We start from the raw sequence: 12,042 nt of genomic DNA, 5'->3' as shown, positions 1-12,042 counted from the left end.
AGTTTTTGCTATCCACATTTAAACACACAAAGGTGAAAATATCCTCTAACTTGATCCTAACATGTTTGTCGCAACTGCGTAAGTTCTATGTAAGCAGATGTAAAATAACTTTTCGAAAAATATCGGCCAAAACACAGCCAATACTGCAACGGAGTAATTCAAACATTCTCAAACTGAGACTCGCCCACCAAATCTTGCCACTCGACCACGTAATGATTACACGCACCACTTACGAGTAAACGACCATGAGAGAAAGCAGTTCAGAGATTCTGCTACCTAAGAGTACTGGCGAAACCCGTCCGGAGACGGTAGAAGAAACATGGAATGCGCGTAACATAGTCCTCCTTCTTTCAATGTGCCTGGTTTACTTCGTCCTATACGCAGCATACTCAGTTTACGCGCCATTCTTACCAAGTGAGGTAAGTACAATCATGTCGTCCTAAATTTAACGGAAGTTCTATGGTAATTGCAACAGAACATCCCCCTTAAAAGCCTTCCTTAAGGAGTAAGTTTTCATTGGTTGAAATTGAAATCATGCCGTGCTGTAATGTCGCGACATTCATAATCCCCGCACCTTCAGTTCATTTTGCGACTGAATCTGATCTTATTCATTACTTACATCTCATCTTAACTTGTCAATTTGTAGGCAGAAGATAGAGGCGTATCTAAAATTTATGTTGGATTGATATTTGGATCCTACGCCTTTGCAATTTTCCTAACCTCTCCACCATGGGGAGTTCTTGTAAGTACATGTACTGCATAATTCTTTTATTTCAAAAAGGTGCAAGTTATACCTCATTTTACCTAACGTCACTCGTTCACCAAAAAGCTCAAACATCAAGTGAATTTAGAAGAATCTAACCAATCCATCAAGTATCATGAAATGCATATTTTTTTCAGGTGCCCAAATATGGTGCACGCAATATACTTTTAACAGGTATTTTTATCGCTGGAACATCTTTGATGTTAATGGGGTAAGCAGAAAACTCGATACTTTAGTTAATGTGATTCCTTAATGTTCAATTGCGCATGCTGTACTGCGCATAACATCTCCCATAGGATTTGACGATATTCAAAGGGGAATGGAGGGATCAGTCGCCACCAACAGAGTATAATGGGGGAACTGTAGAATATTGACTACCAGTTAACTGTTGACATAAGAATATTACAGAACCAGCCCCCCCCCCCTCCCTCCCGGAACTCCTTAGGCGATAAATCATGACCGATCCCTAATGATAACTTCAATATCGAGAGAGGTTTGAGAACTTTATTTCTTGTGAATTTTTTTATGAGAATATAATGTGTTTAAATGTGTTTTGTTTTCTAGATTTGGCGAAGTGATTTTGGATCCAACAATGTTTATAGTCTTTTGCTTTGTGTTACGAATAACATCAGCAATTGGGGCAGCGGCAGCTGAAACTTCTGTCCTCGCTTTCGTGCTCCAGAGGTTTCCAAATAATACCGGAGCAATTGCTGTATGTTTGCATTTAGATTTTAATAATTCATGAGTTGTTATCCTAAGGCTCCGTTCAAACTATGCTAGATAAATATGAAAACGACGTTTTCACTCTGGTAACGCAATTAACTTATATCCGTCCAAACGGATGAAACGTTTTCTATCCACAATACGCCGGATAAATTTGTATACGCGACAACCAACGGTTGCAACCACTATTTGCAAACATGATAACAGTGCTCATTCTGCCAAAATATAAAAGCAGTGACTTTGTTATGTTTGGAAAGCTCGATTTAAATCCGAATTAGTGTGGACGACGACCTAACCGTGTGTGAATGAACCCGTGTTTTCAAATTTCTCCGCAGCGCTTTATTTTGGACTGTTGATCACTGACATTTTTTAGAACAAGTACAACTTTCTGATTGCCGCTTATTTCGTTCAGGCTTTTTTCATTGTGATATCCAAATACAGTCACAGCCCGACTTGTCGCACGGTTCACTTCAAAGAGTATAATGTAGTTGTTAGGGACATGTATTGACGCACTTCTGTGCATAGTGACTGGTCGAATCTTTAAAAAAAGGTAAAAAAGCGTTAGTAAAGTAAGAGATTTTCAGAACTGGAGACTAAATTCTGTTCCATTCAGACGGTATGATTGTTGCTCTTTTAGTTCTACCAGAAAGACAACTCTTTAATTATATATTTCTTTTACTTTTACTTGGAATGATATAAAGAGTGATTTTTCCCTTGTAAATCCATTTGTTTAGGCAGGAATGCAGCTATCTTGTCTTGGTGGAAATTCCTTTGCTCCAGTTTTCGGAGGGTTTCTCTACACGGTGAGTACAAACCTAGTAAAACAGGGATTTCACTTTCAGATTAAGAACAATGGGGGGAGATTATCTAAGTTATCTTGGATCATCATTGTATTTATTTAATTATTTGCAATACAACTTCTGCGCAAAGGTTGAGCGTCAATATTCAGAGCTGATCCTATAAATTAATTAGCAGTGCTACCGGTACTCGTTATTTTTACAAACCTTTCCTGTTCACAGAGTAACCACAATTAGGGTTACGGACATCTAAAGCTGCATGCAATTACGCACGTAAGCAGTTTGGCGATTATAATCACTCGTGCTGAAAAAAAGTGAGGAAGAAGGGGGGGGGGGCCTTACTCGTGATGGGCGTTTACCTTGAGGGAGGCGCGTATTTGAACGTGGCTTAATCGAAAAAAATTAAAAGTGAAAATGCACTGAGAATAATGGAAAATGCGCTGAGACCACTTGAAAAGTGTCTACACATCATAATGCGCTCTTTTGGGAGATTTTTTGCATGCGAGGAATGCTTTATCATTCTTTTGCACAAGGTAAAACTGACTTTGCTTTGACACGTGGTCTTCGGTCGTGTCAACAGTTTTCTCGTATTGGTAATATCTCTCATTAGATCGCTTCGTTCACTCCTGATAGACTTCATCAACGCTCGAAGGTAAAATTCGTTTCCACTTATGGTCATGTAATATCCATTACATATACCTAAATACCCCTTGATTTCAAAATATATAGGCTCAAGTTTGTCTGACTGAGTGACGAGTGCGTAAGCACGAAACTCAGAGTTACAGGGAATCATGCGTGTTTTATTTTAGTCATTTTGAACTGTAGGCTCAAGTTTAGGAATGTTGCACCTCAACAACAAAATCCTTTTTTCATTCCACGATATACATATTTTTGTTTCAGGTAGGAGGCTTCAAACTTCCTTTCATCATTATGGGTATAATTCTGTTATGTAGCACTGGAATTTTAGCTTTTCTGCTATCACACGAAACAGGTTGGTGAAGTAATTCATGTAAACTATCCGTTAGACTTAGTACGAAAACGATTTTCTTTTTGATATATTTATCCACTTGAAACATTTCCATTTTTTTTAACTGATTAGAGAGTCAGAAAGATGGTGAATCAAAGGAAAGCATATCCATTTGTAAATCTATGCGACCATTAAAGATTCCCGCTGTTTTTATGATGGGTAAGTTTCACAAGCATCCTGGGTAAGCCATCAACTATAAATAACACAGCCCGCGAGCAAGCTGTCAGCGTGCTACGACACAATCAGCGAGGCCGTTGATGGGCTGGGCACGAGAAATTCGAGCCAGTCTCGCAGCTCGTGCCGTCAAACCGGCAAACAAATTGCAAGCTTTGTTTCCAACTTACTTCACGACTCTATTCTGTTTATGAAAAAAAAAAATCAAGATTGAACATCTAGTATAAGTATCACACAAATTTAGCTGCATACGTTTTTTTCCCAAACGAAATTTATCACTATGGCTCCCATACATAGCTCTTTACCCATCATTTTGTGAACTTAATTCCCCGCAAAAACTAGTGGCGCCCTTTGTTTGTGGCCTTAATTCTTTCCAAAGCGAAAACTTATTGGAAAGTTAACATTTCTTTTTTTGTACCCAGAGTTTACCTCTGTTATCGGTTGCTTGTGTTATGGTTTCATACAACCAATCTTGGCGCCTCAGTTAAGGAAGGTAAGTTGGTTTTTTATATCTAACCTCGATATTGGTGATAAGTTACGATATTTAGTAATATCGAAATCGAAATCTTCCTCAGCAAATTTATTTTGGCGCATAAACTACGTGTACAACTTTGTTCATAAGTCTTTATCTGTTTCCTTATAGCTGGGTCAAAATAGCGTACAGATTGGTCTTGTTTTCTTCTTCTTTGCCGGTTTTAACGCCCTCTCAGCGATAGCACTGGGCTTTATAGCAGACAAAACGGTAAGTGAGACTTTTTACTCATCTATTGCAACCCCGACTCACCAGCCTTTTCCGGCAAAATTGTGTTGACTCCGCGTGAATATCACGCCGACTTCAAAATTATCGTGCGACGGTGAATGCTAAACGAGGACTGTTTGTAATCCTTTTTCTTACCTTGGGACACTCTAGTTTCTCTTCAGTTCTGATGAGTTTAAGGTGTTTTAGCAGTGGCAGACAATGAGCTCCTAGTTTTATACATTTATTTTTATGGGTTACGAAAGATTATGGGTCGGGATCTGCTAAACTCGACTCTTATTCTACTCTTTCTTGTACTGATCTTAACAGAAAACAATCTTATCTCTAACTTCTTCAAATCAGTATTCCATGTTTTAATGAGAACGCAGCAGTCAAAACAAAGTTTTTTTAAGGCTTGGTGACCACGCGGAAGCTCTTTGTTTATCCCTGTTACGCTGTACTTCTCTTATTCGAAATATCAGACGACCTTTTTTATTCGTCACCTCATGGTAACTGAATGTCGGTATCAGTTTAGATATAATTTAGCCCAAATTATGTTCACAGGAAGTTTTGATAATCACGTAGGGAGGTCCTCTTACCTTGTCTCGTCGTGATAGCGGCGATCTCGCAAGTAACAAAGTAAAGTTTCGAAAAATAATGGGCCAAAACAGCAAATATAGCGACGAAGTAATACTAACTTGCAGATGAATTTTCTCAAACTGAGACTTTCCCAACAAACCCTTGGCCTGACGCTTGCAGAAGTGATGATAGTACGCGCCACTTGCCAGAAAGAATTAGCTTTAAAATTTGATATGCTTGAGCGAGAGAGCTTTAATCGCGTGTCCTACTCACCAGGTCAATTGAAGCAAGAGCTTTTATTGTCGCGTCCTTGTTTATCGTCGAGTTTGAATGTCTGATGCCGAGTGACCACAGTTACCGTATTCCTGCAAATGAGCGCCACGCTCTAATATACATCCTTTTTCGAAAAAGCACCCATCCTCTTGGCCATAATGACAAACAAGCGCCCTTCTCGAATAAGCTCTTACCCTTGTCTCGTACCAATATCTACTACGGCCAAGTGGTTGGATGTTGGCACGAGAATACAACTGCCCCCCTCCTCCTGTACTTTCTTAAATAATAAGGATACAAGGAAACTTGTTTTTACTGCCACTTTATTTATAAATTTTTAAGCTTCAACTACGGCAGAATCATTACAGAAGAATAGTTTCTTTTCCATTTCATTTATTTCATGCCCTTGCAGAGTTCCTTTGTTTGCGTTATCTGTTCTTTTAAGTTTTTGTCTTTTTTCTGCGATTACTTATTAAGCACCCCCTCCCCACTTCGATTGAGCGCCCTCCTCCCAACAAGCGCCCCTCCTTTTATTCCAAATTTTAAATAAGCGTCCTGGCGTTCTATCGAGGAAATAAGGTAAATCTACACTGCTTTTTTGAGAGATTTCTTTGTAAAACGCCATGATGGAAAATGTGTTTCCCACTTATATTAAAAGCCTTCAACAAATTTTCTCGTCAGAAATGTTACCGATTGCTGCTCCTGTTTGGTATGGTCGCTTTCAGTATTGGATACCTGTTGTTAGGACCTGCTCCATTTTTGCCATTTCTTCCCGCTGAGTATGTACCTACAGTCACGTGCATGTATTTGCTTGCAGTTACAAATGTGTACCCGTTAGCTGGATTTGGCGAGTTTGCCAAAAGTATATTTATTATTGAGACTAACAATTGTTCATGTTTATAGTTATCGGCAAGTAAAATTTACGTGAATTTCTTGTATGACTAGGAAGGAAAAGTTGTGTTTGGAGCGTAACAAAACACACAACAGCAGCTCATAAGCGGGTTACATATAGCGACCATATGTTTTTCCTGAATCAAAGTTGGCACCCCCCTCCTCCCATCGAAATCTCTGGAAGTGCTCCTGATCTACAATCATTATATATATATTTAGCCATGTTAGAGGCTCAAAACAGCTGATCTTTAAAACAGACCATTGAATATACGGTTGAAATTGTAAAGGACTGATCCTCATCATTAATGATATTAGAAGCTGAATATGAGACACCTTGTTCACTATATTGTGATGATGAACATTAACAGGGGTTCAGTGGGTGGCAGTGTTATACAGGTTTACCTCCTACTGCAGTTATCTATTTTTTGTTGGATTAATCACAAATTCTAAACTGAGTGTTATCATTGCAGTGAGTTATGGCTAATACGTTTTGCCATGGCGTTTACTGGATTCTTTACTGCATTTTTCTATGTGCCGTTATTGCCTGAAATCTTGAAAGTTGCAAGGTAAGTAGCTAACTGCCATGTTTGTTGCAACATACTAAGCACCACAAACATAGTGGAAGCAAGTGAGCTTCATATTCCCATGAGGCAGGATCATTAGCACAAGGACTTAGCAAAATATTTGTCATGCGCAACCTGAGAACACGTAATCCAGCAGCCCGCCAATACTCTTAGTCGCGCCATTAATACTTAATAGATTAAGTTTTTTTTAGTGGCAATTTTTCTAGTTGCAAACGATGCAAAACGCTTATGATATTAAATAAAGACTTTAAAATGGCCTAATGTTTCTGCTGGGTAAGAAAAAAATACAGCACTTGGACATGCCACGTAAAAGCCGAGAGAGAACCGAGGCGCCTCGCTTCTGTAAGTGAGCAGATTTTGCCTGGATTTAAGCGAAGTGTGTAATATAAACAAGCTTGATAAATGTATTTGATCACATTGTGAGCAATTTAAACACAAAGCTGCGAGGCACCTGGGAATTTTTAAGCACTCTTTGTGCCATAGCCGCTGACTACCAATACCCCCCTTCTTCTCTTCCTGCGACATGTTTTTGCTGAGAGTCTCCTCAGTCTCCGCAGGACGCCCATTTGTCTCTATTGGCGGTTGATATCTTTAGTAATCTGAGTACAAAGCTCTTCATTTTTGCATTTCAAAATATACTGAGAGTAAGATATTGGAAACCCCCCCCCCCCCCCACCGAATTAAATCAAATTGCCATTTTGTGACAGTATCCAACAAAGAGTCGCACTAAGCATACACATGCGAAATTTTCTCAGATATTCTGTGATATATTTATTTGTTATTTTACAGTGAAAATGGAATGCCCGAAAATGAGGAAACAAAGGCAGTGCTTTCCAGCCTTTACAACACCATGTCTTATTTGGGGTAAATATTCTGTCTTCATCTTTGATGTATTACATCAATATCTTTGTTAAGGTATGGCGCAGAGACATATCAAGCTTTATTCCGAACAAACTACGAGCTATCTTCCGGTGAGGAACTCCTGTTCCCGTCACTGCTGCTGTTATTGCTACCGCTGCTGCTACTATTATTCTTACTCATACTTCTGCCACTGCTACTGCTATTGCTACACCTACTTCTGTTACTGCTTCTGCAACTGCTAGTTCTACTAATATTACTACTGTTATACCGCTACTGCTTTTGCTCTGCTACCGCCGCTGTTACTGTTACTGCTTCTGCTTCTGCTTCTGCTTCTGCTTCTGCTTCTGCTACTACTACTGCTACTGCTACTGCTACTGTTACTACTACTACTATTGCTTCTGCTATTACGACTGCTACTGCTTCTGCTACTGCTACTGCTACTGCTACTGCTTCTGTTACTGCTACTGCTACTGCTACTGCTACTGCTACTGTTACTGTTACTGCTACTGCTTCTGCTACTACTACTGCTTCTGCTACTGCTACTGCTTCTGTTACTGTTACTGCTACTGCTACTGCTACTGCTACGGTTCATGCTACTGCTACGGTTACTGCTACTGCTTCTGCTTCTGCCTCTGATTCTGGTACTGCTACTGTTACCGCTACTACTGATACTACTGTTCAGACTGTTGTTGTTAATGCTACTGCTATATTTCTACTGCTACCTCTATTGCTACTACTGCCGCTACTTTTACTGCTTCTGTTACTGCTACTGATAGTAATATTTCTTCTGCTGCTGTTGCTCTTACTGCCGCTATTACTGCTCCTGCTACTGCTACTATTAGTACTACTACTGCCGCCACTACTGCTGCTGTTATTCCTGCTGTTCCTGATGCTACTGTTTCCGCTTAAGTGAATTCTATGTTCTGATTGGCTATCTGATTGGGCAAGATGGTCCCAGTATTATTAATTTCCTTTTTGCTTCTCAGTTTTCTTTTTTTCTGTGCTTTGAGTCTCTTGAATAATTATTTTAACAGACTTTTTATCGGTCCAAGCCTCGGAGGTGCTCTTGCCGAACATTTTGGTTTTGCGTGGGCAGTGACGGTATGTAAATGTGACCTACCAAATTACTAAGCCTTAGTTAGTTAATATTTCGTTTGTGAAGTTGACGCACCTAAGCTTTACTAACCTGTAAGGAAGAGCACTACATACTGACTCTAAACAAATATACTCATAGTGCGTACAAATGACGTGACTGGACGTGACGTGACCCTATTTTTTATTGCAGAAAGACTCTGTTCACAGGCTGGCTTTTGTGCCAAAAGATTCAAGTAGTTTTGTAAGCTTCCTCTTTTTTTTTTCTCCAGGTTGCAGCTCTAATAGGCCTTGCTCTTGTAAGTACACCTTTTCAAAATGGATTTGTACAGTGATCCACAACTGCAAAGCAAACAGTTGCAAGAAAAATAAAATAGTTGCAGCAGATATGTAACAGTTGCTGAAGATTTAAAGTAGTTGTTGCAACTACCGAATATCTGCAGCTGCTGCTACTACTGCAAAAAATATAAATACATATATTCTGCAAGTGCAAAATAGTTACTGCAGATGAAAAGTAAACCAGTTGCCGCAGATTTTATGCATGTAGTGGTATGCGGGTACTATGACTACAGGTAAGTGGGGTGAGATGGGAAGCCTCGCCTGTCATAACCGGCAAAATATAGAGGAAGATCGGACGATAATATAACACTTGCTTTCCCTTTGAGAATGAAAATGGAATTGTGCGGCAATTCTTGGCTGACATTCATGATATCAAAATCAGTTTGGCACTTTGAAGCGCAGGTTACGAGAGTTTAGCTTAAACAGAAAAGGAAAAGAAGGGAATATTGATCGGTTACGAGAGATAAAAATTAATGAAAGATGACCCGGTAAGAATTCAGCAAAGAAATAGACAAAGACTCTCCAACATGAGACACGTCAGTAAATTTGGTGGGATATTAGTGTTCTTACTTAAGAATGGGTCAAAATTTTTAAACAGCTGTCCATTAGCTGAAGGAAATTATAAATTGTGGCTGAAAGACCGCATGTCAATTCAGTGTAAAGGTAATCCTGAATTGCATTTCTTTTGCTTAGTTGCGTCAGAGCCACTGCTTAGAGTTCAGCGCGCTCACAATTAAGCCAGCGCGTTATTCACAATGATTGCACAGGAGAAAAATAGTATCTCCTTGTAGAAATATATGTTATTATTTGTAATTTACCCGACGGAAGGTCCCCATGAGAGAGAAGCTGTGCTCGAGGTCTTCAATACGGCCAGAGGCCGAAGGTCGAAGGCTGCACTTAAGACCAAAGGTACAGTTCAATCTCATAGAGACCGACCGCTTTGCTTTTTTCGCTTTTTTCGCGATTGGCGCGGAAGAGATTCCGGATTGTCGTCCTTATTTTGCAAGAACCCGTGGCCAATCAAATTAGAGGATTTGAGAGTTAGGCCTGCTGAGGAGTTTAAGAAAAAAAAATATATGTTTATACACCACTGGGTCGAACAAGGACAAATGTTAGGTAACATTATTGCTTTGATGTTTTTAGGCATTGACGTTGCTTATCTTCACATTAGTGGAAAATGCGTCTCAAAGGTTAACAAATATTTGGAGTGTGTTCTTGAAGTCCTGAATTATATTTTTAAACAGTTATCGTTAATATGCAGAAAAATAACTTCACGGGGTTTAGATATAACTCTTTACTGAAAGTTAATCAATAGTGGATCTAATAAGCATATAGTTCATATCATATTAAAGTGCCCCAACCACTTATGCAAGAAATCTTATGTACCGTTTTATACAAGGAAATTTTGTTGTTATCCGTCTACCACGTTTCTAGGTTCTCTCTTTATTCCTGCCCCAAGGGCTCCTATATTCTAGTTCGCACCAAAGAACAGCGGGAACAGGAGAGACTTTATTAACGAGATTGACGTGTCAAGCCATTTCTTTTAGTATTTACAGTTTGCACAAAAAATGCTTCAGCCTTAGAGTACTACGACTTGCGCATCAATGATTGTCATATCACGATATCTTCTTAACCCTTTACACCGTGACATCTTTATGCATATTCTACATACTGCCCTGTACATATTTCTCAGGTGTTGACAACTGAGGAGAATTTGCGTAACGATTAAGAGGTTCTTTAGTCGCTGATCATTTCCTTTGTTCTTGTGACCGTGATGTGTAAATTCAGGGTGATATTGTCTGGAGAAATTGGATGCGAGTCCCTTTTAGGAGTCAAAGAGTTAACCATAGATTATTACTCCTTCTTGAACTGTCATCAGAATATGCAGTTACACACAAATAAAAAAGATAGCGAGCACGAGGCGCAAGCGAATGAAATAGTTTGAGTTTTTTCAAATTCTTACTAAAGATCATTGTGGTCCATTTGATCATCTTTGTGTGTCTTGAATTAATTTTACGATTCTTTTCTTTAGAAAAAATTCCAATCGGAAGGAAGAGAAGCTCTCTTTGTTAAATTAAGACACTACTTATGGCGATATGAAATGGCAAAGTTAAAAGAACCTGAATGAAACTAAAGAAGGAAGTCTGAGCAGTTTGGAAAACATTTTGATTCCTGGACGACCATCATTTATATGATTTTGTAAAAATTCTTCGATAAATAAATGAAATGAATATTGAATGAATTTTAATGTCTTGCATAATCATTGGGAGACAAAGCAGTTTAAATTGTGGGCCGAAAAGAAAAAAAGTAATGACGATATGAGTATGATTGATGGATAGACTATTTGTATGGTTGTGCAATCGGCAAGGTAAGGCGACTGGAGGAAGGGTGAATGGAGACGTTAAACAGTCTGTAATAGAACAACAACAATAACAACAACAATAACAACAACAACAACAACAACAACAGCAACTCCATAATTTAACCGACAAACTTCGAAAGCACTTGGTAAGAGTCTCGTGTCTTACATGACGTCAACCCTACTCCAAAGAAGTAAGCTAGCAACGGTGTTGCGTAAAACCAAAATAAGCAAGAATAATTTGAAATAAAAGTTACCGGGAATGAGAACGTCAGTCTCTTAATTTGACAGAGAATACCATTATAACATCTTAATCCAGTATTAATGTTCAAGAATACTTTTTCAATTTCTGTAGGGATTGATGTGCGCTCATTGGTGGAGAGAGCCATTGTCAAAAATATTATTGATCATAAAAATAACACAATATGTAACGCAACGCTCAGCAGTCCACGCCATCTTAGAGAAAACCACTCTTGGAAAACTCAATTGCAAAATTTACGAAAAAAAATGGACGGTGACGAGTTTCAAAATTTTAAGATCTGTATACTGGGAGAAATTTTTCAAGTCGAACTTGTCGAGGTGGAAGAAAAAGCGGAGGGAAGAGAAAGCCGTTTCTCGGACGGTAACGTTTGAATTACGAAGAAGACCACCTCGTAGAATTACTTGCCGATGCCGAAGCAAAGGGCACAAAAATAAAAAATAAGTGAACAATAAAAACAAGTAAGGGTAATAGAGTCAATTGCCATCCATTAATTACTAGTACATTAATGATAGAAATGTTGAAAACTTTGGTGTGAACACTGTTGACCACACGTCTATGATCCACTACGTTGTAGATGATGGAAAT

At 38.9% G+C, this 12,042-nt stretch overlaps 1 protein-coding gene across 2 annotated transcripts; it reads left to right on the top strand.

The window, feature by feature from the left end:
- LOC113682836 (MFS-type transporter SLC18B1) lies at window positions 1-11,074 on the top strand. 2 transcript variants are annotated; one of them, XM_089205630.1, is made up of 17 exons: window positions 1-419; window positions 647-742; window positions 901-974; window positions 1,328-1,475; window positions 2,221-2,289; window positions 2,894-2,935; window positions 3,184-3,274; window positions 3,383-3,469; window positions 3,907-3,977; window positions 4,128-4,226; window positions 5,751-5,848; window positions 6,431-6,526; window positions 7,334-7,408; window positions 8,440-8,506; window positions 8,770-8,796; window positions 9,980-10,026; window positions 10,869-11,074. In XM_089205630.1, the coding sequence occupies exons 1-17, from the start codon at window positions 246-248 to the stop codon at window positions 10,912-10,914; spliced, it is 1,407 nt and encodes a 468-aa protein (XP_089061756.1). In that variant the 5' UTR covers window positions 1-245; the 3' UTR covers window positions 10,915-11,074. The 2 variants fall into 2 exon arrangements, with proteins under 2 accessions (XP_089061756.1, XP_089061757.1); XM_089205631.1 differs by lacking the exon at window positions 2,894-2,935.
- Window positions 11,075-12,042: the final 968 nt, after the last annotated feature.

Source organism: Pocillopora damicornis, chromosome 4 (genome assembly GCF_964200805.1).
Source record: "Pocillopora damicornis chromosome 4, jaPocDami1.2, whole genome shotgun sequence".
NCBI classification, from domain to species: domain Eukaryota; kingdom Metazoa; phylum Cnidaria; class Anthozoa; order Scleractinia; family Pocilloporidae; genus Pocillopora; species Pocillopora damicornis.
Note: the sequence above shows the minus strand (reverse complement) of the source record. Positions and strands in the feature narration are given on the sequence as shown.

Bases quoted from the DNA above. Each gene is read 5' to 3' on its own strand.
- LOC113682836 (XM_089205630.1), top strand. From the start codon at position 246: ATGAGAGAAAGCAGTTCAGAGATTCTGCTACCTAAGAGTACTGGCGAA. The intron at 975-1,327 runs GTAAGCAGAAAA...TTTGTTTTCTAG, and splicing joins ACATCTTTGATGTTAATGGG to ATTTGGCGAAGTGATTTTGG. The intron at 3,978-4,127 runs GTAAGTTGGTTT...GTTTCCTTATAG, and splicing joins TGGCGCCTCAGTTAAGGAAG to CTGGGTCAAAATAGCGTACA.